General features: G+C 41.6%; 1 protein-coding gene across 1 annotated transcript in view; it reads left to right on the top strand.

Moving 5' to 3' along the window:
• The window catches only part of LOC143982458 (olfactomedin-4-like), a 40,078-nt gene extending 18,584 nt beyond the window's left edge, over positions 1 to 21,494 (top strand). The window contains exons 3-5 of the mRNA XM_077481184.1: positions 10,927 to 11,139; positions 14,442 to 14,601; positions 20,339 to 21,494. Of these exons, the coding sequence (XP_077337310.1) occupies positions 10,927 to 11,139; positions 14,442 to 14,601; positions 20,339 to 21,204 (1,239 nt within the window). The 3' untranslated portion in view covers positions 21,205 to 21,494. The remainder of the gene's footprint in view (positions 1 to 10,926; positions 11,140 to 14,441; positions 14,602 to 20,338) is intronic.
• Positions 21,495 to 27,928: the final 6,434 nt, after the last annotated feature.

Here is a 27,928-nt window from a genome sequence, read left to right as displayed (position 1 = left end):
TACAGCGCGGACCTGCTTTGCCGGGATGACGTCTATTGATGCCGTCCTGTGCACGAGCGGCCTGCCCGCCCCCTGAGGGGCGCGCGTGACGCGCTCTGTGATCAGCGAGTCTGTGAGACTCGTCTGATCACGGATCGGAGCAAGGGGTCGATTACCACGTGATCAGCTGTCAGCCATTGACAGCTGATCATGTGACACAACAGAGCCGGTAATAGGCTATTTTTCCTCCTCGCGCTGTCAGCTGTCAGAAAAAAAAAAGCCGATCACCGGCGGCCGTGATCGGGACATTAGTCCCGATCACGGCCAGCTCATCAGTGCCCACCTGCCCCCTGCCAAGTGCCACCTAGATAATAAAAAAGTGCCCCCCATCAGTGCCACCCATCAGTGCCCATATTGCCACCCATCAGTGCCCACAGTGCCACCCATCAGTGCCCACAGTGCCACCCATCAGTACCCACAGTGCCACCTATCAGTGCCCACAGTGCCACCTATCAGTGACCATAATCTGCCTCAACAACAGTACTGCACCCCAGTGCCACATATCCATGCCCATCAGTGTCATCTACCAGTGCCCATCAGTGCCGCCCATCAGTGCCCAGCAGTGCCACCTATCAAAGCCACCTATCAGTGTCACCTATCAGTGCCCATCAGTCCCATCTATCAGTGGTACCTATCAGTGCCCCTTAGTGCGACCCATCTGTGCCACCCATCCATGCCACCAATCAGTGCCATCTTATCTGTGCCCATCTTTGCCCATCAGTGCCGCCTTATCTGTGCCCATCAGTACTGCCTTATCTGTGCCTATCGGTGCCACCTTATCTGTGCCTATCAGTGAGTAAGCGCAAGGTAAAGGACTGCGACTGCTTCTTGAATGTCAATGTCAATAGGGAATCCCCAACTGTAAGTTACACCACAGTGCTGGGCAATTTCCAATACAGGCTTTAGAAGTGCTCTCCGCTGCAGAGTGGCTCTTGAGAGATCCGGCAAGATCTGAATGACCGCTCCATCAAATTCAATGTCTCTCAGCTCCCGCGCTTTCCTCAGGATGATTTCTTTGTGTAAATACTGATGGACCCGACAGATCACATCTTTTGGACGATTTGGGTCTCCCGATCGTGGTCCCAGCGCTCTGTGTATACGATCAAAAGACATCGTAACCGGGAAATTATCCCCTGCAAGATTCCTGAATATGTCTAGTGTAGTTGCCTCCAGATCCTCTGTTCCAGCAGCTTTAGTCCAGGCCCATAATCGCAGGTTATTCCATCTGCTGCGGTCCTCAGTTTCTTCCAGGTGTAGTTGTTGGGCCAGTACTGAGGCTGCATGTATGGCCTGTGCCTCCTCCACTTGTTTCAGTCTTTTTTCCATTTCTGATACTGTGGTTTCCCCTGCTCCCATTCTCTCTGACAGTGAGGTAATTTCATTGCGGACTGCTGCTATGTCTTGTCTGTGTGAAGCCTCTAGCCTGCTTGCTAGTGACTCAAAGTCAGCTCTTGTAGGCAGAGCCTGCAGCAGTGCTCTCGGCTCTGCATCTGCCCGTAGTGTCAGCGGCATAGGATGCGAGTGCAGTGAGTTCTGTGTGTCAGGGCAAAACACCACTGGTGTGCCGAGGTCTTCGTCCATGGAGCAAGAGGCAGAGGGTGGTGACTTGAGTGGGGTTGTAATATACTCACTTGTGCGCCCCTCCTCATGGTGTCCGCTATCTTAGGAGTCTGAGATGCTTCCTGCTGGACGGGGAAATAACGTGTAATTTCACCACTTGTGTGCAGTGTAGGCGGCTGCCTCTTTCTCTGTTTCCTTCTCTGCTTCCCAGCAGAGTACATGCCGTGTTTACTGACGGTCTAAGCTGAATTAAGGGCCGGAGGGGTCATGACAGACTGAGAGCTCCACAAGCACACGTCCTTACTCGGTCATGTCCAGACCACGCCAAAGTGATAATTTGATAGAAAGCATACGGTTCATAATTTGGGACCATGGTACAGTAGGGAAAGCCAGTTAAGAGCTATAGCCCAGTGTATTGCGCTAAATAAGGAATGAATAAGTCTGGCCTGTGCTACAGGAATATCTGGAATTGGGAAGAACAGGAGGCGCATTTTGGGTGTTAGTACAATTTTCTTCCCTGTAATTTGTTCTATCTTACTTTGTGCAAGTTGCCGGGTAGTAATAAGCTGTGTTCAGTCCCAAAAAGGGTGTATAAGAGAGCCCTGGACCAGGCATCCTCTAAAGCATAGGAGAGAGATTGATGGGTAGAACGAGTTGATTCTGTCTGGGATGAGATACCATCTGTAATGTAATTTGATCGCCGATTCTCTGATGGAGGCTGTTTTAGTGCATTTACGTAGATTGTTAAATATGACATCCCATTGTTCCAAATCAAAAGATTCTTTTAAATCTGATTCCCATTGAGACATTTGTCATGTCAGACATGTTGTGTTCGTTGAGGTTTTTGTAGATTCTGGATATTAACCCCCTATTACGGGGTGAAGAAAGGCAAATTTGTTCAAATTCCGTGAAGGGGGTTTGGAGAGTGAAGGAAAAGTATTTTTGGTAGAAATGTTTTATATTGTTATTCTGATTGTAGGACTGAGAATGAACAAAAAGTATTGTTTTTAGTGAGTGATTTTAGGTATGTAAGTTTTAGGGTTTGCCATATGGTGTAAGGGTTTGTGTTACGACTATAAGAGGAGAAAAGAGGATCCCCCAGGAAGGAGGTTAGGGGGGGGATATCTGATGAAATGTTAAATTTATGTTTCTGCCTGTGCCATAATAGAAGTGTTTGGTGTACCACTCTGTTAAGATGGCCAATTCTTTGAGTTTTAATAGATTTAGAGCATAGAAGGCCTTGAAGGTGGTAAGGTAAAATAGATTGTTCCTCAAACAGTAACCAGGGTATATGGAAGGAAGTTGCATACCATTGGGCAAGTTGTGTGTATCTTGCCGAAAGCTAATATATACACAGATTTGGAATACCCAGCCCCCCGCCCGGAGGGAGGTCTAAACATTATTGAATATCCGAATCTGGATTTTCTGTTGTTCCATATAAACTTGTTTATTTCTCTTTGTAGAGAATCCATAGTATTTTTAGGAATCAGTAAAGGAAGGGCTCTGAAAAAGAATAAAAGTTTTGGTAATATAACCATTTTGGTTGTAGCTATTCTACCCATAAACGTGATATTATAAGTTGACCATGAATTAAGTAGGTTCCTAATGTTTTGGAATAGTCTAGGGTAGTTAGAGTGATAAAGGGAATTATATTATGGAGTGATATGGATGCCTAAATATCTGAATGAGTCTGTGCACCATTGGAAAGGAAATTTCTCTTTCATTGTGGTAGTTAGATTTGGAGGACATTTGATTGGAATGGCTGAACATTTGGATAAGTTTATGCTTAATCCTGACAGATCATGGAATGTGTCTAAGGTCTGGACTAGACAAGGCAGAGAGATCAAGGGTTCAGTGGGGAACATGATGTTGATGTTTATATTGTTGCGAATTGCGCATGCAAGGGGCTCAATGGTGAGGGCAAAAAGAAGAGGGGGATAGTGGGCAGCCCTGTCTTATACCTTTATTTAGTGGGAAAAATTCTGAGTTGTGGCCAGGTAATTTGATACGAGTATGTGGATCGTGGTAAAGAGCTTTGAAGCCATGTAAAAATTCATTGTTTATACCGAATCGGGAAAGGAGGGTATCTAAGTAGGACCAACTGACGCTATTGAAGGCTTTATGTATGTCTAAACTATAGATCTGGCATGGAGGTTAGTTTTGGATGATATTTGCAGCTAATCTTATGTTGTCTGTAATTTGTCTATCAGGAATGAAGCCTGGTTGATCAGGGTGGATTAAGGGGGGGATAACTAATGCTAGTCTATCTGCTAGTATTTTGCCCAAATTTTTTAGGTCATTATCAATGACAGATATAGGGCAAAAGTTCTGAGGAATGGTGTGGTCCTTATTAGGTTTAGGTAATAATGACATATTCGCTAGGAGCATTTCAGAGGGGAATCTGGACCTGGGGCAGTGGAGGTCTTTAAGGAACCTATTATCCTTTTTACTACATCTTCGGAGCAAGTTGTGTTTAGCTTCTCAGCTTGTATGCTGGAGAGGGTTGGTAGAGGGATATCATCCAGCCAATGTATTGAGGATTGTTTTGGAGTATTATGCGGTGAGGACAAAAGTTTTTTGTAAAAAAATCTAAAAGATCTCCATAAATTCCTTGGGATGCATGATTAGGTTCCCTGCAGAATTTCTAAGTTTACAGGTGTGGGCAGGTTTCATGGATTGGTTCAGCTTTCTAGCAAACATAGTGGATGATGTATTACTATATAATAATATAAGAATCTAGCCTTGGACCATCTGAGAGCCTTTTCTGTGTCGGATGTTAATAAAGTGTCTAGGGTCATGCGTTTTTTTCTTTAATTTGTTTAAGTATATTGCCTGTGGGGGATTGATTGTGTTTATGGTATAATTTATCTAAATCTCTGGTTAGTGTTTTTATGTCATTTAGTTTTGTTCTATTTATAGTGGAGGCCAATTTGATTAAATGGCCTCTCATGACGGCCTTGTGGGCCATCCATCGTGCTGTGGGAAGAATGTCTGGGGAAGAATTTAGTGTGAAGTACTCTTCCATATTGGATGATAGTTGCTGTAGGTTCAAATGGTCTGTTAATAGAGCGTCATTAATGTGCCATTTATATGATGCATGTGCTAGACCAATGTTAGAGGTAGTGAAAGAAGTGATCTGGTGATCCGACCAGGGGCATTTATGAATATCAGCTTTTGACGAGTTAGCTAATAGGATTGGGGTGCAGAAGATGTAGTCTAATGTAGATGAGCAGTCATGAGGGTGCGAATAAAAGGTATAACCCTTTATGCCAACGTTGTGTGCTCTCCAAGAATCAATGAGTTGGAGGTTGTGCAGTATGAGGTTTAAGGTTTTAGGAAATGTTTTGGAAGAGGATACAGTTCTACTCCTATCTAAGGATGAATGTGCTGCTAAATTAAAGTCCCCGCCTATAATCAGGTGGGGGGAGGAATATTTATGTAATGTGTTGAAGAATTTTGTGAAAAAGGATGCATGAGCTTCGTTGGGTGCGTACACAGATGCAATTGTAATCATGCGTCCTCCTATAGTACCCTTGACTATCAAAAAGCGATTCTCTGGGTCTTTGAAAATGCTGTGTGTTTCAAACACCAGAGTTTTTAATAAAAATAGCTGTTCCTCTAGTTTTAGAATTAAATGTGGTGTAATGGAACTGCCTATATGCCTTATCAAAAAAGTTGGGATGCCCGTCAGCGGCAAAATGCATCTCCTGTAATAGAATTATATCGGCACCGAGCCTTTTGTAATGGTGGAAAGCTTTCTTCCTTTTTTGAGGAGAGTTCATGCCATTAGTGTTATGAGAAATTACCTTAAGACCCATTTAATCGGTGGAGATTAAATTTCTGGTGTGATAAAGAGTGATACGAGTTAGTTGTTGATGAGTCAAAGGAAATTATAAAAAAAAAAAATGACCGCAGGACAGGCACCCCAATATGCAATTCTGCATGTGTGTGTGGTGATCAAGATCAGGACGGTCATAAAAAGCCTGATTTCAGCTCTAAGCAAAAAATCTGTACCAAAACTGTTTACTAACACATTGATATTTGTATGAGACTTGGGTATAAAAAAGTTGTAGATGTTAAACCGAAACATCATTATATCAAAATTGAATGGGTAACTGTACATGTTACCTAACTTGTCAGAAAATGGAAATGATTGAACATAATATAACCAGGGGTCAAGCTGAGAAAAGAGACAGATTGACTTAAATGAAAAAATCTTAGGACTAAAATGTCCATACCTCACTTCAGGAGTCTTACTAATTTGGGCAGCCGTGATCTGGATCAAAAGCACGAAAATACATGCCATGAGATCCATACCTCAGACTCCAAAATTGAGGTGGGGGACAATCAAGCAGAGGCGGAGGGACTAAGCAACACTCCAAATCAGATCTATATTTTTCTTATATGAAAAAAGTAGAGTGCATGCGTTATGTCAGAAAAAGGCAAAAACACAAAAAAAAAGAAAGAGGGGAGGTGTTAAAGTCCAGTGTATTATATGAATGGGTTTGAAAAAAAAGTCTGAGGAAACCTTTCTTGATTGGAGAGATTTGCAATAGAGGATGAATGATGAATTAGTGCCTTGCAATTTTGGCCGGGGAGGATGAGTGCAAACAGAAGAAGAAGAAGGTTGTAAAGCCAGGAAATAACATACATCCAAAAAATATAAAAGAAATGGCTAGGTCAGGATCGGATCTGTGTAAAAATGGAAAAAGAGAGAAAGAAAAAAAAAAGAAAAAATGAGGGAATAAAAGAGCATTGCATTTAAAGCGACTATCATCGGTTAGCGAATCGCAGAGATGAACTCATCCTTCTTTGGTCACGTCTTGATGGGGGGGTGGCCTACATGGGCGAAGAGAGCGGTGTAGAAGGGGGTCTATTGATAACTCCAGGGTCCAGCAAACCTAGTTTGAGTAAGAGTTCTTTGCCCTCTGCGACATTTGTCATAGAGTACATGGTGCCATTATGAGGGATGGTTAATCTGAACGGAAAACCCCATCTGTATCTGATATGGGCAGATTGTAGGATAGTTGTTATCTCCTTCATCTTGCGCCTTCTCTCAAGGGTGGCTTGTGAAATATCAGGGTATATTTGAATCCTTATGCCATCCAACTCTATGTTGTGTGAGTTTCTGGCTGCCCTTAGAATGTTCTCCTCAGTAATAAAGTCCTTCATACAGAGAATGATGTCCCAAGGTGGTTTATCTGCGGGGGGTTTGGGACGCAGGGCCCTGTGAATCCTGTCGCATGCGAAGGACTGTGATGGGGTGTCAGGTAGAAGAGATTGGAACAGTTTGCAGACAGCAGAAATCAAATCTGTTACAGACTATGGAACAATTCTTAAATTGTTCCTTCTGTTCCTGTTGTCCAAATCTTCTACTTGCGTTTGAAGATAGGAATGGTTTTCAGCTAGCAGCTCAAAATCCTTTCTTAAATCATTATGGGCAATTGATAGTTCATCATGTTTTGCCTCTAGCATGTCAGTGCGCCCTCCCAGGGAAGCTATCTCTTGCTGTAGTGTGCTGGTGGATGCTTTAAGTTCTGAGTGAAATTTGTTAGCCAGCTTGTCATTAGGGATGAGCCCGGTGTTCGATTCGAACCCATGTTCGAATCGAACATTGGCCGTTCGTCCATTCGTCGAAACCAGAACTTTGTGAGCCGTTCGCATCAAATTCATGTGATATGAACGGCCCACAATGCACTGCGCCAGTTGTGTTGTGTACTTCATTTGTGCAACACAGGCATCTGCTTAACATTAACATAACATATTTTGGGTGCGGGGTTCCCCTTAATATCCATACAAGACCCAAAGGAGCTGTTAATGGGCTGGGGTAGGGGGGGTGATGGGGTAGCCATGCCATTTTTCTCAAAGATTTTCATCCATATTGCCAGGACAAGACATTAGATTAAAGCCGCAAGCAGTTTTAAATGGCTTTTTTTCCTTTACAAATGTCATTTTGTGCAGGGACTGTTCTAAACATGGGAAACACATGCCACTTCACAGGCATACTTTAGACACCCCCCAGGTACGATATTTAAAGGAATATTTCACTTTTTTTTTTCACTTCATGCATCATTAAAATGACTGCTCCAGAAAAAAAGGCAGTTTTTAAAACTTCTTTTTGCATTGATACATGTCCCCTGGGGCAGGACCCGGGTCCCCAAACACTTTTTAGGACCATGACATGCATATTGGCCGTTATAATTAGCACTTTTGATTTTGAACGTTTGCGTCCATTGTAAATAATAGAGTTCTAACGTTCATGCAAACTTTCGGTCCGTTCGCAGATTCTGGGGCGAACCGAACCAGGGGGTGTTCGGCTCATGCCTACTTGTCATACATAATAGTGAGACTTGCATCCAGATCAGCTTTTGTGAGCTGTGAGAGGGATCCACTTACTTGCATGGATGAGGCTGCTCCCTGCGATCTTCCCAAGCTGATAATATTATTTATCACAGGCATTTTTAAAAAGCCCTTAAGGTGAGGGTACACCTGGTGGGGGGGGAGGGGGTGTACATTGTATGAAGATATCACCATCATGGTATATGTTTGGTCTATTGAAATATTAAGGATTTTTGTCCAATACAGGGAGCATGTGCACTTTCCCTATATATATTTTTGGACATTGCATGCAGATATTACCATCACGTTCTATATTTATGTTTTTCATATTATTGAGGATTTGTGTGCACCAAACGGAGCACGTGCATTTTAATTATATTTTATGTTTGACTTTATTACCTTTACATTATAGGATATATGCATTTAGTTATTAGTTTAATAGTTATCTAATTTATATTTTATCTATTTCATTTATTTTTAGGACCGCACATTTGTTATATCAGTTTGTATTGTCACATTTGGCAAGTGTGGGTAGTGTAGGTAGCGGTTTCTTTTTATTTCTAGTTTTATTTTTTTTTCTTTATTTTTTTTTAAATATGTTTTTACATATATATATATATATATATATATATATATATATATATATATATATATATTTTTTTTTTTTATATATTTATTTTGTTTTTGACTTTAGGCTAGGAGTGTGGCAGCTCACAAGGTTTTATCTACAAATCCTTCTTCCCCCAATCAATTCTCCCAGCACAATACCCCAAATCCCCCTCTCAGCACAAATCCTATCCCTTAAATCCCTCCCACATATCCAGAACAACCTCCCTCCACCATGTTGGAACAAATCCTCTGCCCTCAATCCCCTCCAGTACAAATCAACTTACAGCCCCCAAATTTGAACAAAATCCCTGAGTACCACAAATCCTGGCTGGGTCTCAGATCCCAAAACTGAAAAGTCCTGGCTCATTGCTTTTAAATTTGTATCTAAATACGTCTTTTTTATATTTTGTATCAATAAAAACATTTATGTTTTCTTTTTAAAGTGTAATTACTGGGTAACAAGATAGTCCATTGGTTCTATTTGAAGAGCTGGAAATTGGTGCCCAATATGATCACTTGATGGATGGACAGCCTATCAAATATAATATAATATATATTATATATTTGTAAGGGTAATGTGCATGTAAGCATTCATATATATAATTAATTTTTTTTTTCACAAATAAGTTTATAAATTAATCTTAAATTGAGCTTTATAACAAATTTTTATATATATTTTTATTATTGTTTTTTTATTTTGAATTTTTTTATTTATTTTTTTTATTAAAAAATGTTTTTATTTATTTTTAGCAATTGATCGTTTTAAAAAAAAAAGGTATTTCTTAAAAAAGGTATATTATTAAGGGTGTATTATATACAGATAATTTACCTTTGATATTGTAGCTATATTCGTCATATATCTGCTATTTTCGTACTATCATCTCGTATATATGTATGTTTTTGAGAATGTCTTGTAATGTGCTTTTATTTTAACTAATTTTAGCATGGCATATATATATAAATATAAAAATGCAAAGTCTTTTAAATTAACAATCATTATTGTAAAGTACATCTATGACCACTTGCAAATAAGAGTTTGTTGTTGTTTCCATATCGCTCTTCCTGTTTGATAGATGTGTTTCTGGGCACGTTCCCTCCCCCTGATCAGAAGCTCCCTGCGATTGGCGCTAGCGAGGAGGGTTGGGAGGGGATTTGCATATTTAAATCACAATCAGACCTTAGGGCGTCACCTCCGAAACATGTAGTCGTTACGGAAACATTCTGATACACAGCCGAGGAGATAGCACGCATGCCGAGTGATCCTCCCCCTGGCCGCGAGTGATGTCATCCACAGCCGGCTGGTCCGTGCATGTGAGACGCAGAGAGAGGGCAGTGTATTCACAACAAGCAGGCGAATTGAATGCCTGGATATCCCCGCTGCAAGCCATTATAGGGAGCAGGATGATCGGGAGATGAGGCAGCTGTGGAGGCTCTTGTTTTCAATGCTATAATAATATCGGCAACATGTGAGCGTGATACTTGGCTTTTTATTTATTTATTGGATTTAATAAACGTTAATGCACTAGGGCTGGTGTGCGCTCTCTCTTGCTCTGCATTTCATTGGTTCTATTTATATGGGGATATATGGGGAAATTGTCTCCAGTTTCTCTGTATCTACATATGCTCAGTTGCTCTCTATTTTTAACCACTGTGCTGAAAATGTAGAGGCCCATCTGCTGACAGCCTATAGCTTTACTGATTTTTAGGGGCTCTGGGCCTCAGCAAAATGGCAGCCTACAGCAAGAACAATCAGGGACAATGCTGGAGGCAAATAATTAAGTATAATTATTAATCTTGAATGTATGTTCCTTGCTAAAGAACATTATTTTTAATCAAGTTGTTATGGGTAAAGTTCCACATTAAAGTTTCCTTCTAGGTTAGAAGTACTCAGTCCTCCCTGAAAATAACACAGACGAGTAATCATCATCATGGCTGCAGGAAGGTTAATCCAGACTTTACTACCTACAAAAAAATAAATCAATAACTAACCAACTTACTGTATTGTTGAGACCACAAAAGGACAAATAGGAGCTGCAATCTCCAACTTGCAGACCACGTACTAATTCCAGGGATGATGTGTAAAGTGCATCTCTCAAAACATTTAATTCTGTTGTGGTTAAAGTAAGAAAGGTTTGAATCTATCAGATTTTTATTGCTGTGTGCTCTTTTTGGGGAGATTTCCCCTCACTTCCAAACCTTAAAGAAAATGGCTTCAAATTTCCCTAATAGGACACCGAAGGCAAAAATCCTGATAGGAGCATTAATTATTTCCTGTTATCCGAAATGAAAAAAAAAAGTTTGTTTTCAGATATACTGTATGTTCAGCAGACTGTAAGATATACTGACAATAATAACTACAGATGTGAATTCTATGTACAGATCTACATCTATCAGAGCACACTGACCGTGTACATAGAGCAGCTGAAGAACCTGACCAAACGTGTGGAGATCATGGAGAACGGAGGTCTTTCCTATACTGAGCTGGAGTTTGAGCTCATCAAGTTGGAGATCAAAGAGATGGAGATCCTCATAGTGCAGCTGAAAGAGTCATTTAATGGCTCCAGTGTCATCATAGAGACTCTTTACCAGGAGGTAAGGCAAAACTTTGTATCCTCACAGTAGTGTAAGGACCTTTTTTCTTTTCCTAAATTGTACAATTCACTAAGAGCAATGCTACCCTAGTGCTTAAAGACAACCTGTCTTTGGATCTCTTATTTGAAGAAAAATCCTCTCATGCATTTAACATATTTGATGGATGTTATTTAAAAGCCATCCTAGTGCAGACATCCAGATGCCCAAGACTGCTGCTGGGTGCTGCCATAATGTATGTAATGTCAGCTCAGTTGATACTCTATAGCAGTGATGGCGAACCTTGGCACCCCAGATGTTTTGGAACTACATTTCCCATGATGCTCATGCACTCTGCAGTATAGTTGAGCATCATGGGAAATGTAGTTTCAAAACATCTGGAGTGCCGAGGTTCGCCATCACTGCTCTATAGTATTCCCCATTTCTCCTTCCCATAATGATAAAAGGTTACATCAGGAGGTAGGCAGAGTCAACATCTTCAGGACAAGAAGGAGAAGAAGAACGGAAGGCGGCAGCATACTCATTCACATAGGGTGGGGGGCCGGTTATCCGGGGCCCCCTTATTAAAGGGGGCTCCCGGATTCCAATAAGCCCCCCACCCGCAGACCCTGACAACCAACGGCCAGGGTTGTCGGGAAGAGGCCCTTGTCCTCATCAACATGGGGACAAGGTGCTTTGGGGTGGGGGGGACCGCGTGGCCCCCCTTCCCCAATGCACCCCCATGTTGAGGGCACGCGGCCTGGTACGGCTCAGGAGGGGAGGGCGCGCTCGCTCGCCCCTCCTTTCCTGGCCGGCCGGGTAGCGTGCTCAGACAAGGGTCTTTTGTGGACTTAGGGGGGACCCCCACGCCGATTTTTTTTGGCGTTGGGGTTCCCCTTTAAGTTCATACCAGGTGGCGGGGCCAGTGACGTCTCCTTCGTGGGCCCCGCCTACCTGGAGACCCACTCAAAACGAGCGGACTTTTCTCCGGGCTGGAAAAGTCCGTTCATTTCAAAAGTACGGCGGACTGGCACACACACGGCCAGTTTGTCTGCCGAAATGCGAGTCCAGTGGGAAGATTGGAGTGCAAAACTACTTTCTAAGTCCGCCGTACTTTCGGGTCAAAAAAGTATGCCGGAGGCTACACACAGGGGGATTGTCTGGCGGACTTCAGTTTGCCGGACTTTTCCACCCGCTTGTTTGATCGTGTGTACGCGGCATTAGAAATCCAGGTATTCCAAGAATGTAACTGTTTTTTTAAACCATTAAATTGGTGGGTTTAGTTCTGCTTTATGATTTGCTACTGTTCAGGGGCTCTGGGCTTCAGCAAAATGGCAGCCTGGAGGCAATGCTGGAGGCAATCTACAGCACATTTTGGTAGCATAATTATTAATTTGGAATATATGTTCCTTGCTAAAGAACATTATTTTATATCAAGTTGTTATGGGTAAAGTTCACCTTTAAGGGAAAATGCTATAGGAAACTTGCCTGTGGAAGCTGGGCTGGAGAGGGAAAACTTCACTGAAGAATATTGTAGGGGAGCTGGTTGGGAGCTAGCTGGATCTAGGCATTGTGAGTGAGAATTTTTGCTCATAGCTCCAGGTATAGAAGTATTTCTAAAGGGTGAGATACCAGAAGTTGCTGTTCAAGGACTGTATCTATTCTCATCAGGGTCTCAAATTGGCTGTCTCCTCTTTATTCAGCATTGTTGTTGAGGCTGCTACTATAGGGCCCAATACCGAACACAGGCTGGGTAGCCTCTGACCAGGTAGAGGGCTCCAAGTTATATCCAGCAGCTCCTCCAGCTCTACACTTTAATAAAGAAAAATCGAATGCTAAATACATGAATGAAGATTTTTTCAAATGTTTACTTTATTAATGTGGATGTTTTCTTTAGGTGCAGCTTTTGAGTGTATGTAGAGTGAAACTCTAGCCAAAACCTTTTTGAATAGAACAGAAAAGATTTAGATCATCTGTCATCTCTTCATTGCTGTCTGAACTCGTATTGCTAAATAATAAAAAAAAAGTGACACCCCTGTATAAAAGACCAATTGTGGGATAAATGTAGGTGCTCATCCAGCGCTTTACCTTTCTGTCTACGTTTTGGATGGGTCCCTCTTCCAGTTGTGAACGTCACTGCCTACATGACAAAGACAATTCCCAGTGGCTGGCCAGCAGAGGGGTTTTCTCAGAGTGAGGGGCATGAAGGGAACTTTCTGTCCACACTGGTGTCTCCCTGCTTATTTTCATTTTTTGTTTTTTGAGCATGGTGGTCAGCTTTAGGTGTTAGATGGAAGAACAATAATGTAGCGCTAAAAAAGAAATACATAAATGTGAAATGTGATGGGCCCAAAATAGAGTCCAAATAGTGAACAATAGAATAAGTCTTTAAAGTTCATGAAACTCAGATGTGAAACTCAAATGAAGTATTTCATACAGTGTATAAACCAAAGGAGTTTCAAAAATGGTGCTGCACACATTGTATAATGTTGCACACAGTGTATAGGCCAGATAAATCGTAGAAATATCTTGCTTCGATGACGTCAAGGTAAATAAGAAATGGGTACTCTTACCGGAACCACTGGACCTGTGCGTGATCACTAGGTCATACAGGCATGTAGGGATGGAACATCAATGGAACCACATAGATCTGTCTGTCAATGGAGGGACTGTAGATCTTCAAACCGACACAGGAAAGGTTTGCATCCTCACAGGCACTCCAATATTCTTCTCAAAGATCCGAATAAACGGCAACAGAAGAGACTCCCAGCCGATAATTTGGCAATATATGAAGCCAGACTCATAAAGGGATCATATGTAAAATGAAAAAGAAAAAACAGCTTCCCATAGTGTAGGTTGAAAAAAATTATAGATAGCTGTTTATTGGCATAAAACCAGCGTAAACAAAAAATAAATAAAATGTAACATAACAAAACGTGATCACATGTTAAAAAGCAATACAGGGAACAAGACAACCTCGCCCTACACGTTTCGCCCTATAGGACTTCAACAGGGGCATCAAGATTTCGTTTTGGATGGATATAGAAAGATTCAATCCCTTGTTAGCTTTATATATCACACTGGCAGCAACATCTTCTACCTCAGTAATACCAGGGGTCACTGTTACCATTTAGTAACTGTCAGTCATTAGATGATCTTCCTATGAATGATGTAATCTACTAAATGCAACTCCACTCTTACAAGAGAGACTTTTCCACCAATGACCTTTTTGAAAAAGCTAGGATCATGATCAATCTAAAAGCAGTTGCAAGTAAAATGTTCAGTTTTAGAATTTTTCTACCAGTTTGTTTCTATTTTCTTTGTAGATCCGTAATATTTCCATCATAGTCAATCAGTTGGAAATCTATGATAAGAACAATGTTCTAGTGATCAGACGGGAGATTGAGGCTCTGAAGAAACGCCTGGAGGAATGTGAGAAGAACCATACAAAACCAGAGTATCCTTCCCTTCCTTCACCAGATATTGGTAGGTTAGAGGAAAGGCTGAATTTCAGTGGACAAATGTTACATTTTCAAATGTCTAACAATATACAGCAGCCATACCATAGGCCCTTGTCCACTTGCTTTCTTTGTATTGCTGTTTTGTCTTTTACACAACCATTTCTCTTCTTTGTGTGATCATTTCCTTCCATCCAAACCCACTGTACTCCCTCTTACTTTTTGTCCATATCCAGCCATGTCCGCTTTGCATTTTGGTCATTCTAATCCATCTCTCCATGCCCCCTCTTCTCTCTGGTCATTCTCCTCCACTTTCAATCCTTGTCCAGTCTCCTCAACCTTTATCTGTGGCTACTCTCCTGAAATTCTTCTTCACTTGCATGCATGCTTACTCTCTTCACTCTGTGATTATTCTCCTTCAGTTTTTACTTCCATCTGTGCACATTTTGCTTCTCTTATGATAAGTCTTTTCCACTACCATCTATATACATTCTGCTTCTCCCATGATTATTCTCCTCCACTGCCATCATAGATAGACAAATGAATAAAAAAGTGCACAAAAAAACAACGTCTGCCTTGAGGGTGGTTAGATCATGCTTGTACTGTATGTCTGATGATCTGTGTGCTTAGTCCATGCACGGCAAAGCAACAGGTGTACATAAATCAGAAAAAATTTGGAAAAGTAAATATACCAAAGTAGCCAGACTAACCCAATCCCAGCGCTTATGATAAAATTCAAAGATGTATAAAATTATAGCAGCTACTATAAACAGAGAAATATAAAATACAATATGCTAATTAAAACTAGCATTAGCAGTGCTTCAAAGTTCAAATAACCATAAAGTCCATTAATCCAGTAAATCTATATAATCAAAAACGATCAAAACAGTTCATCCATGTTTGTCCCAAAATGGCATAAATCCTTATTATTCGACCGTCACCACACCCACACCTCGTGTGCTATCCCCCTATGGTAATGGATTCGCTGGATAAAAGAAAGATAAATGCCCATCTTTATCAACAATTCCTGAAGCTCCAAGGTCCATGCTTTCATCTACATGTCACTAATGACAAAATATACATATAGGTAGTGTAATTCCATAAATAAAGTGTATTCATTAAATACTCATCCCTCCTTACAAGATGCACTTACAATAAAGATTAATTTAAAAGGCATTCAGGATATTTAAACAGCCCGTATCATGAGCAGTTAGAACTCTCACCGCCAGATGAGTGTGACAGAGCGGCGTACCTAGGTTGAGTTCAATGCTGATCAACAGACTTGGTGGCTGCGTAGTCACGCCCTGACGCATTTTGTCATCACTTCGTCAGAGGGCCTTTGAACTTTGAAGCACTGCTAATGCTGGTTTTAATTAGCATATTGTGTTTAAAGTGGAGGGCCACCCTAAAAAAAAAGAGCATTAATATTCTTAAATTAAAAAAAAAAAAAACATTTTAAAAGCAAATTTTTTTTTTTACCTTACCAGAAATCCCTGTTGCTAGGCAGTCTTCCTAATTTGCCTCCTTCCTACTCCGTGGTGATCTTCGGTCTTCTCTCATCCTCCACGTTGTCTTCTGAGTAATGGGGCGCTGTGTTCCGGGAACTGTGTGTAGCCTAACACAGCGCATCCCATTCACAAACCACCACGCGGCTCGCACATGCGCAGTAGGAAGCGAGCAGTGAAGCCGTACTGCCTGTTGCCCTTAGTGCGGATGGCGGTGCTGGGACCCGAGAGCTGAGGGACATGTCGGCCACGGCGGCCGACATCGTGGGTCCCAGGAAAGGTAATACCGCGTACACACGGTCAAACTGTATGACGTACTTAGTCCGTTGAAACACATTTCAACAGACAATCCGCTTGTGTGTGGGCTTCAGCGGACTTTTTCAGCATGCAGTCCGGAGTACTAAGAATTTCGGTTTGCCCAAAAATCTTTCCGTCGTACTTTGGTTTCAGCGAACAATACAGTCGTCAGTATGCTAGTCCGATGGACTAAGAATGGCGCATGCCCAGAAAGGATTTACAGGGCTTTGCTGTGTCTTGGACTTCCTATTTCTAGTCCCGTCGTACCTGCTGTACGTCATCGTGCAAGCTTTCGTCGGACTGTTTGTGTTTCCGTGTGTGGTCAAGTCCGTTCAGTGGAAAGTACGCTGGATTGTCCGTCGGATTGTATGACGGACTAAGTACGTCATACAGTTCGACCATGTGTACGCGGCATAAGTCTCCTTATTAAAAGTCAGCAGCTACTTTTTTTTTAGCTGCGGACTTTAACCCTTTCCCGCCGAGCGTACGCAGATATGCGTACTCGGCTTCCGGGGGTTATACCGGGATGATGCCTGCACCTGCACCATTTTTTGCAGCAGGCGATTGGCTATCCAGGTATAACAACCAATGCGGCTAAAAGCCGCTCGGCTGTTATGCCAGAGGAGCGGGAGGGGACGTCCCCCCCTCCCGCCGCCTCTCGCCGCTGTTACCGGTGCTCCCGCTCAATCGGGAGCACCGATCAGTGATCCGACGCCTCCGGCTGCTGCGGAGGAACTGGAACGAAGCCGTAATCGGCTTTGTTCCAGTCTCCTCATCGTAAACACGGAAGCGACGTCATGACGTCACTTCCCGTTTACTCGGCTGCCAATGGCACCGGTTTTAAAAAAATATCCGGTATTCAGAATCGCCGGTTTCGGCGATCTGAATACATTGAAGTGTAAAGGAGGGGTGGGGGGTCTTTTAGACCCCCGATCCCTCCATAAAGAGGACCTGTCACCACCTATTACTGTCACAAGGGATGTTTACATTCCTTGTGACAGCAATAAAAGTGATCAATTTTTTTTTTTTTTTTAAACAATTTAGTCATTTTAAAATAAATAAAATAAATAAAAAAATAAAAAAAAATCCCTGCGAGCTCGCGAAGCAAAGAAAACGCATACGGAAGTCGCGCCCGCGTATGTAAACGGTGTTCAAATCACACATGTGAGGTATCGCTGCGATCGTCAGAGCAAGAGCAATAATTCTAGCACTAGACCTCCTCTGTAACGCTAACCTGGTAACCGTAAAAAATTTTAAAGCGTCGCCTATTGAGATTTTTAGGTACCGTACTTTGTCGTCAGTCTACAAGTGCACGCAATTATAAAGTGTGACATGTTTGGTATCTATTTACTCGGCGTAACATTATCTTTCACATTACGTAAAAAATTAGGCTAATTTTACTGTTTTGTTTTTTTTTATTCATGAAAGTGTCCCTTTTCCCAAAAAGTTGCGTTTAAAACACCACTGCGCAAATACCGTGTGACATAAAATATTGCAACAATCGCCGTTTTATTCTCTAGAGTCTCTGCTAAAAAAATATATACAATGTTTGGGAGTTCCAAGTAATTTTCTAGCAAAAAATATGGATTTTAATTTGTAAAAACCAAATTCCAAAAATAGGCTTAGTCATGAAAGGGTTAAATAAAAAAAAATTACAGCTGAAATGCCTCTTTAAGTTTTACGTAAATGTCCCTCTCCAACAGTATGAACTTACCTTCCTGTTGCTGTCTCACAGCTTCATTCAGCCATTGGGAACTAGGAAAGACAACTTTGTATGTACTCTAAGCAGATCTCCAGTCAGAGCTTACACAAGGTTGATTGTCTCCCCTTCCCCATGTCACAACACTAGGTCAATCATCAGGCATCATCATTGTAACATGAGAGGAAGAGGAGTAAGTCCCGCACTTCTGTGTACCCAGAAATAACAGGTGTGACACATAATCTCTCCTAGAGAGAGATTTTCCAGTTTGTGGGACAACAATCTAAGTACCAGAAGATTAAGAGTGACTTTTGCTGGGACAGGTCAACCAAGCAATTAACCCTTTACACATACACACAGTAGCTACCAACACATTTTAATAGAAACATGCACTGTTTACTCTCACCATCCACAGTTGTGTTTCTGACCTTTCCGAAATGTATGTATCACTTGCTGCCATGCCCAGACAGGACTGCAACAGAGCTTATACTATGATAGCTTCTTTAGAGATGCATATTTCCTACATTTCTAGCTAAAGCATTCAGATACTTAGCTTAATTTTTTTTAAAGAGGGATTTCACTGTGAAAAAAATTTGCAGCTACAAATACTGCAGCTGCTGACTTTTAATAAATGGACACTCACCTGTTCCAGGATCCAGCGATGTCGGCAGCCGAGGCAGATCGATTGCTCGGCTCTCAGCTGCTGCCGCCGCCATTCTAGGTTAGGGAATCAGGAAGTGAAGCATTGTGGCTTCACTTCCCGGTTCCCTACTGCGCATGCGCGAGCCGCGCAGCGCAATAGGAATTGTCCGCGCTGTGTCTGGGACCCGTGTGTGTCCCAGCAGACAGCGCGCAGGGACAGGAAGAGGCATAGACTCCCGTGGGAGTCAATGCCTGGAAGTGGGTGCAAATACCTGTCTTAGACAGGTATCTGTACCCCCCTCCCCCCTGAAAGGTGCCAATTGTGACACCGGAGGGGGGGAGGGTTCCAATGAGCGGAAGTTCCACTTTAGGGTGGAACCCCGCTTTAATATCATTAAATGAAAAGAAAGGAAAAAGTGTAAGAAGTAATATTTTTAATATGAAAACATATTGTCTGGGAGTATTAGCTGTTGACTGGGACATAAATTGTTTTATTAGCAACAGTTGAGTCCCAGTCATACATAATATATTTTCTTTTATTCATTTTAAATAAAATATTTTTTCTTATGTTTGTGAACAGCCGTGATGAAGATTCTGTGTTTTTTTTATTGCGTGTGAAAAAAATGTACTGGAGATCTACTGTATTTTTTGATGTTTCAGTGCAGTCTCCTTTGTTGCCACAAGATGGCGATTTTGGGCAGTATTTTATATGTATGAGGTCATGATTTGGATATAAAACATATTGGTAGGTCTTAAGGCCCGTACACACGGTCGGACTTTTTGACAACAAACATGCAAATTAGCTGGTTTGGAGCAACATCCGACCGTGTGTACGCTCCATCGGACAAACTTTTTCTGTTTTCATCGGACTTTTGTTGGCTGTGCAAACAGACAAACTTTTTGACAACAGAAGTCCGATGGAGCAAAGTCCGACCGTGTGTACGCAAAAGCATCGGACTTTTGTACAAGGTACAAACACGCATGCTCAGAACCATTGCAAACGATCAGACTACAATACAGAAGTTGACCAAAAGTGGCGCTGGAGTCATTGAACGTCCTCTTTTGAAGTGGCGTCCGTACGTTGTGACGTCAACACGTTCGTGTTTGTTGTCAAAAAGTCCAACCGTGTGTATGCAATACAAACTTGTGGACCACGCCCTTTGTACAAAAGTCCACGGAAAAGTTTGTACAAGTCCGACCGTGTGTATGGGGCTTTACAAGGGTCCACTTGAGTTTGAGGCTGAAATCTTCCACTTGAAAATCTTTTTCAAAAGAAATTTGAAAAGTCTTTCCTTTTCCCCAAAATAACATGTGGAACTATACAAAAACGATGGATGACTCATAATAGCATTCATTTACTCTCCCTTTTTGCCCACCCCCATCGCAGTTCATAGCCAACCGAGATAATACATCAATAGAATATGTTTGTATTTTATCAGAATGATTTACTTACAGATACTGCAAGCCATGCAAACCACACTTTATCAAATGTAACAGGTAATGACTGACATACCGAAGTGTTCTTAGCAAAGCTCTGGCTAGCCCAAATGTTGTAATTTGCTGCATTTACATTTATTTTTGTTTTTTTATAAACATTTATATTCATCTATTTCTTTTTGCAGGTACTTGTGAACATAGCCAAATCATTAACATCAGCAAACCATTTGTAGTCCAATTAAACTATGTAGGATCCAGTTATTTGTATGGAGGATGGGGGAGAGATTCACTACTAGGAGCTGATCAAAATCTCCAGTGGGTCGCTCCTCTAAGAACTGATGGAAGGTTGAGTGACGGTATGCGCATATACTCTTCATATAATGATCTCACAATCTATAATCACGCCGCACTGAAGATACTTTATAATAATTATGACTTTACTAATTGTGGTCAAGGTGGTGGACTAATCCTGTACAACAACTTTTTCTACTTTAACTGCTATAACACCTTGAACATCTGTAAATATGACTGGAAAAACAATGTGATCACCCGAGCGGCTCTCCCTGGTGCCGCATACAACAACCGTTTCACCTACTCACACACTGCTTGGCAGGACATTGACTTAGCTGGTGATGAAGAGGGTCTTTGGGTCATTTATGCAACTGAGCAGCATGCTGGAAATATTGTTATCAGCAAACTTAACGATACTAGTCTTGCAGTGCTGCAGACCTGGAACACCACCCAGTTCAAACATGGAGTCAGCAATGCTTTCATGGTGTGCGGGGTCTTGTATGCCACTCGAGCCATCAGCACAAAGCAAGAGGAGATCTTCTACATGTATGATACCAAAACTAATGAGGAAGGGAAGCTGAGTGTAATTTTTGATAAGATGAAGGAGAACGTGCAAAGTCTATCCTACAATCCTAATGATCACAGGCTCTACATGTATAATGATGCCTACCTGATCCATTATGACCTCTCTTTCACTTCACTATCCAAACCCAAATCTAAAATTATACATTCCAAAATAAACCCTATCAAGATCAAATAGATCAACCAACATAAAATGAATACAAGCTTTTCCATATTATGTGTCAAATGATGATATCCATTTTCATCAACTATGACCGCCCAAAAAAAGGGTACCAATGTGTGAAGATTTCCAGATTCTGACAGTCAGGAGAAAACCAAAATATATGGGAATGCTTGTTGATTCACACTTATAATTATACAGTGGAATATTTCATTTTTGTAACAAATTGAATCAAAGGCATGGAGTGATATTTGAATTATATGTAATTTTTTATTAAATCACAGCAAATAAATAAACACTTGAGCATGGTTTATGGTGTGAGTGAATTATTGCTTTGCCTTCTTTTTGCATTAAAAAGGGGATCAACTCCAGAGTTAAAAAAACAATAATTCGGTCCGGCCGCACCTAGAGTATTCTGTCCAGTTCTGGGCACCAGTACTCAGGAAGGATGTACTGGAAATGGAGTGGGTACAAAGAAGGGCAACCAAGCTAATAAAGGGTCTGGAGGATATTAGTTATGAGGAAAGGTTGCGAGCACTGAATTATTCTCTCTAGAGAAGAAACGCTTGAGAGGGGATATGATTTCAATTTATAAATACCATACTGTTGACCCCACAATAGGCATGAAACTTTTTTGCAGAAGGGAGTTTAACAAGACTCATGGCCACTCATTAAAATTAGAAGCAAAGAGGTTTAACCTTAAATTATTTTCACAGGTGGTGGTCTCAGCGGGAAGCATCCATAGCTTCAAAAAACTATTAGTTAAGCACCTGAACGACCACAACATACAGGGATATACAATGTAATACTGACATATAATCACACACATAGGTTGGACTTTATGGACTTGTGTCTTTTTTTAACCTCACCTACTATGTAACTATATAAACTAAGCTGTTCATCAAAACGCCCAACTGACTGACGACATCATTCTCCTTCTAACTAACCCAACATCATCACTTCCATAGGCACACCAGATCCTTACACAATTCAGCACTGTATCCTATTACAAAGTCACATTTTCTAGGTCCCTAATCTTGGATTCAGGGGTCCCTCCCAAGGTTAAACAACACCTGCAAAACCAAAAAATGAAACAAAATATTACAGCACACACATGCAAAAATTATATTTACCTCCTGCAAGGCTATTTAAAACAGCTGAACATTTTCAAAAAATATGGGGATTTAGTCATACCATATGGCTGGGTCCTACGCTATCCATAGAATAGAAGATCCTACTTCTCTAAACCAGTGTTTCTCAACTCCAGTCCTCAAGGCGCCCCAACAGGTCATGTTTTCAGGATTTCCCGCAGATGAAATGGCTGTGGTAATTACCGTATTTATCGGTGTATAAAACACACTTTCATTTTAAGAGGGAAGTTTCAGAAAAAAAAAGTACATTTTAAATAAAGAAGTTTGAAGTAAAATTAGGGTCACAGTTCATCAATACAGCATCACCAGTGCCCATCTGCAGCCACTAAATTGCCTAACAATGCACCCTGCTCGGTGCCCATCTGCAGCCATTAAATTGCCCAAAAATGCAGCCTGCTCAGTGCCCATCTGCAGTCTCACCTTTTCCATCATTGCAGCCTCGCCAGTGTTGGATTATCCCTGCTGTCTCCGAGGGAAGAGGAGGAGTGAGCGCCACTGAATTACACAGAGCCGCGATCTCTTGTGTATCCGGCGCTCCGTTGCTCACAGCCATGCCTCCTGGCCCTGCTCATATGATAGACAGAACAGTGGCCCAATGTGGTCCAGGAGGCATGGCTGTGCATAACGGAGCTCCGGGTACCCAGGAGATTGCGGCTCTATGTAATTCAGCGGCACTCACTCCTCTTCCCTCAGAGACAGCAGGGATTGGCGTATAACACACACGCAAGATTTCCCCCTGATTTTCAGGGGGAAAAAGTGTGTGCTATATTCTGATAATACAGTACCAAGGCAGTGAAACTGATCAAATCACCTGTGCAAAATAATGGAAAGTCTGAAAACACAACCTGTTGGGGCGCCTGGAGGACTGGATTTGAGAAACACTGCTCTAAACCATGTGATAAATACACTCCTCTATATGGGAGAACTAAAGGACTCCTCTATAACACAGATGGACACTAATAAGAGGCAATGATGGGGGAGTGTGGTTCTCCAGACCAAACAGATTTTGTCAGAATCCATACAATAGACAAACAAAGATTTGGGGGGCAAACCCTAAAAGATGCATTAAAAGATGGTGCAGCCAAAAGACCATACAACAGAACAAAATATTACAGTGCATACATGCAAACATAACATTGACCTCCTGCAAGGCTATTTAAAACACCTGAACATTTTCAAAAAATGTTGGGATTTAATCACACCATATTGCTATATGTTGCTTAAGCCCACTTACTGCGTCAAAGTACCCCATTATCAGTGGGTCCTACACTATCCATAGAATGGAATATCCTGCTTCTCTAAACCATGGAAGAAATACACTCCTTTATATGGGAGAACTAAAGGAATCCTTTTGGACTGGAGAACCCCACTCCCCCATCATTGCCTCCTATTAGTGTCCACACACTAATATGGACACTATTAGTGGACACTATTGTTTTTCTCCCATGGTTTAGAGAAGCAGGATCTTCCATTCTATTGATTGCTTAGGACCCACTGATATTAGGGTACTTTGAGGTAGTCAGTGGGCTTAAGCGCCATAGCCATACGGTGTGACTAAATCCCAAATATTTGTTGAAAATGTTCAGGTGTTTTAAAAAGCCTTGCAGGAGGCAAATGTCATTTTTGCATGTGTGCACTTTAATATTTTGTTCTGTTCTATGGTCTTATGGCTGCACCATATTTAATGCATCTTTTAGGGTGTGCCCCCCAAATCTTTTGTTGGTAAACATCCAAGACTGCCATTAGACAACCTTATTGGACCAACTTAAACTCTGGTTTAAAAATAGGGAAGACCCATTATGGCTGAGTCATGGGACATGTCTACCCCCCCCCCCCCCCCTACTATGATAGCATCACTGTGTGCTTGGATAGTCCTACACAGCCAGTCTAAACAATCCACACCGATTGCTTTACCCAATCTCCATACCTAGACCCCAGAATCCATGATTCCATTTTTGAATATGAAACCACTTCACATGCGAGTTCTAAACAAGATACAAAACTTCTATAACAACTCCAAGCTTAAATCATGGGAACATTTGAAAGAAGAATTCCACCTTCCTAGCAACATACAATACACATTATACACTTTCTGTCCAAACACCCTTTACCTACTCTACAAAATTCTCCCTATTGCCTGGAACTTCTCCACCTCACAAACACCACCAATTAAAGGGCATCTCTGTGTTTTACAACCTCTTACACTACAAAGTTTAATTCCTAAACCCCCCCTCCATGCAAAAGTGGGAAAAAGAACTCAACAATTCATATTCCTTGAAGCACTGGCAAAAGGCTTTCAAGTCGGTCCACAGATTTTCACACTGTACCAACCACTGGGAAATGATGTTAAAATAACACACAGGTGGTATTACACTCCTCTCAGTCTAGCAAAGTTCTTCCCAAACATGTTCCCTAACTGTTGACGCAACTGTGGAAAAATAGGGAGCATATTACATATTCTCTGTGAATGCCCTAGCCTAACTAGCTTCTGGAGGCAAGTTTTCTGCCTTGTATCTTCGATAACAGGAATTCTCACTTCCAAGTACTTGGGTTGTGAGAATCCTCACTCCTCCAGACCAGGGACTAGCTATCCTCAATTTAGGAATAGACAGATACTCATACTCCCTAAGACTGGTGCTGACTCATAATCTATTATCAGCACAGAACATTATTGTTCAGAAATGGAAATCCCAAGATTCCCCAAATCTATCTTATTTATTTAGCACTGTTCTTAATTACACTTACGAACATCTACTGGCGATCAACTCACTTAAAGCAGACCTTCAGTAATTTTTTCAACTTCCCATCTATTTAATCTTCTGCCCTTGTTTAAACTTTGGATAGTAAAACATTTTTTTGCCAGTAAATACCTTATACAGTCTACTTCCTGTTTCTTGTCTGGTAAAAAGTCTAGGCTTATGACATCATGGACAGCTCTCTCTCTCACTCTCATAAGAGTTTGCCAGGAAGGGAGGGGTGATGAGTCATAAGAGGGCCAATGAAAGCTGTGGGGCTGCAGAGCTGGAGACGTGCCTCTGTGTATCTGTGTAAATCCAGGAAGTGAACAGGCAGCATTTTCAGCTGCCCACAGTTAAAATGGCTGCAGCCAGACTCAGTGGAGGGAGAATGGCAAAGATGTTTTTATTACAAATTACATTATGTGAGCAGACTGCAGTTCCTCTGTAGCGCCACCCCCGCAAGGGCCACTGTAATATACGGGTCTTCTGTCCCACACCAGTGATGACCCCAGGATCTCAGTAACACCAAAACACAGTTTAACCACTTTCAGACCGGACCATTTTGCTGGTCAAAGACCAGACCACTTTTTGCGATTCGGCACTGCGTCGCTTTAACTGACAATTGCGCGGTCGTGCGACGTGGCTGCCAAACAAAATTGACGTCCTTTTTTCCCACAAATAGAGCTTTCTTTTGGTGGTATTTGATCACCCCTGCGGTTTTTATTTTTTTTGCGCTATAAACAAAAATAGAGCGACAATTTTGAAAAAAACGCATTATTTTTTACTTTTTTTTATAATAAATATCCCCCAAAAATATATAAAAAAACTTTTTTTTCCCTCAGTTTAGACCGATACGTATTCTTCTACATATTTTTGGTAAAAAAAATCACAATAAGCGATTATTGATTGGTTTGCGCAAAAGTTATAGCGTTTACAAAATAGGGATAGTTTTATAGCATTTTTATTAATAATTTTTTATTATTTTTTTTTTTACTAGTAATGGCGGCGATCAGCGATTTTTATTGTGACTGCGACATTGTGGGGGACCCATCGGACATTTTTGACACATTTTTGGGACCATTGTCATTTATACAGTAATCACTGCTATATAAATGCAGTGATTCCTGTGTAAATGACACTAGCAGTGAAGGGGTTAACCAGTGGGTGGCAGTGTAGGGGTTAAGTGTTCCTAGGGGTGTGTTACTAACTGTGGGGGGGTTGGGCTTTCATTTAGTGAACATTGATCTCTGCTCCAATCACATGGAGCAGAGATCAGCGTCACTAGTTGCTAGGCAGAATGGAGAAATGCTGTTTACACAGCATTTCCTCCATTCAGCCTTCCCGTGAGACGATCGCGGGGATGCCCGCGGCGATCGAGTCCGCAGGTCCCGCGACTGGACTCACGGGGGTCCCGACCAGCGCGGGAGCGCGCCGCTAGTCGCGTGCTGCCGATGGCAGGGCGTCAAATTTAAAGGGACGTACATGTACGCCCATTTGCCTGCCCGTGCCATTCTGTCGACGTACATCGTCGTGCGCTGGTCGGCAAGTGGTTAAACTTTTAGCTGGGCTTTATTAGAACTAGCAAAAAAGCCCTCAAAAGAGATAAACTGATTAACAGAATACAAATATTAAGTGCAATAATATACTACAACTTCTCAGTAAAGGAAAACAGGATTTGTGTTCATTCACTTTAACTGCCAGTGGGAGGCCTTGCCTGAAATGCACTGAACAAGTAGTGAACAAACTGTACAACACAATACAAAGAATAATGTTCAACAATTTACCAAAAGTGATATTACTGACTATAAGATCCTACCTAGGTCTTGTAGGTTCTAGCTAACCACTGGCCAGTGGGAATTCTATTCACACAAACACACACAGAGTCTGCCAGCGTTGGGGCCCTTTAAATCCTGTATTTGAGTACTCAGACTTTTGTGAAGTAAATTTGTAATCCACAGAATGGAAAGGGGTATCTTCACAAAGTGTCACAAAGATTAACAGATGTGGAGATCCACCTTCAGATAAAGCTGCATTAACAGTAAATAGGACCTAGCAGCTAGATCCACATACACAAGGATGGCAGAAGATCTCTTACCATTAGATACACTTGATATATCTTCCTTCCAGCAATTGGTTGATTGCTGTCTCAGTTGACTGGATGGTGATGGGAGCAACACAGGCCACAGAAACCTCCAAACAGGATAATGATGATGATTGCTGCAGCACTGAAATTGGTCTCTAGATTTCTCTGCACTGTTAGCACATCTTCAGTAATCAGGCAGAATAACACACTGCAAACTCCCTTCTCAAGTGTGCACCTTCCTTAGGAGAGTCACAGGCTCTGGAAGTGCTCAAGAGATAAACACATGGGATACTTTCTTCTGTCTGCCTGCCACCATGCCAGTCTGTCTCTCCTCCTGTGTCCTCCTCTCTCTCTCCCAATCACAGCTCTCCTGGGCAGCTATCCAATCCTGTCTTTCATTGTTTTTGTTGTTAGGGGTGGGCTTCTTTCTTAGCTACAGCAGGACACAATCTGCCTTCAATCCTGCAGCTATCAGTTTAGCCAGAAAATGCAATGCAATGTTTCAGAGAGCAATATTCTGCAAATATTACAGAGGCAATACTAAGCCTGTGCTACACCTCTTAACTCCACCAAAGTTGACCAATCTTGGTCAGCTTGGGCTGATAAATATGTATCTAAGGTTTGAACCATTGTTGAATTGTATTTACCTTGTATTGAGCTAAATACTTTGTGTACATGTTGCTAATGTATATTTCCTACATACCAACTTATGTCATATTTGTTAACTTAATAAAAAAATGTATTGTTAAAAAAAAAGAACTCCCAATTGA

The sequence above is a fragment of the Lithobates pipiens genome, unplaced genomic scaffold (assembly GCF_037356315.1).
Source record: "Lithobates pipiens isolate NorthernLeopardFrog02 unplaced genomic scaffold, aLitPip1_a1.2 Scaffold_1, whole genome shotgun sequence".
Taxonomy (NCBI): domain Eukaryota; kingdom Metazoa; phylum Chordata; class Amphibia; order Anura; family Ranidae; genus Lithobates; species Lithobates pipiens.
This window is presented reverse-complemented; position numbering and strand designations above follow the sequence as displayed.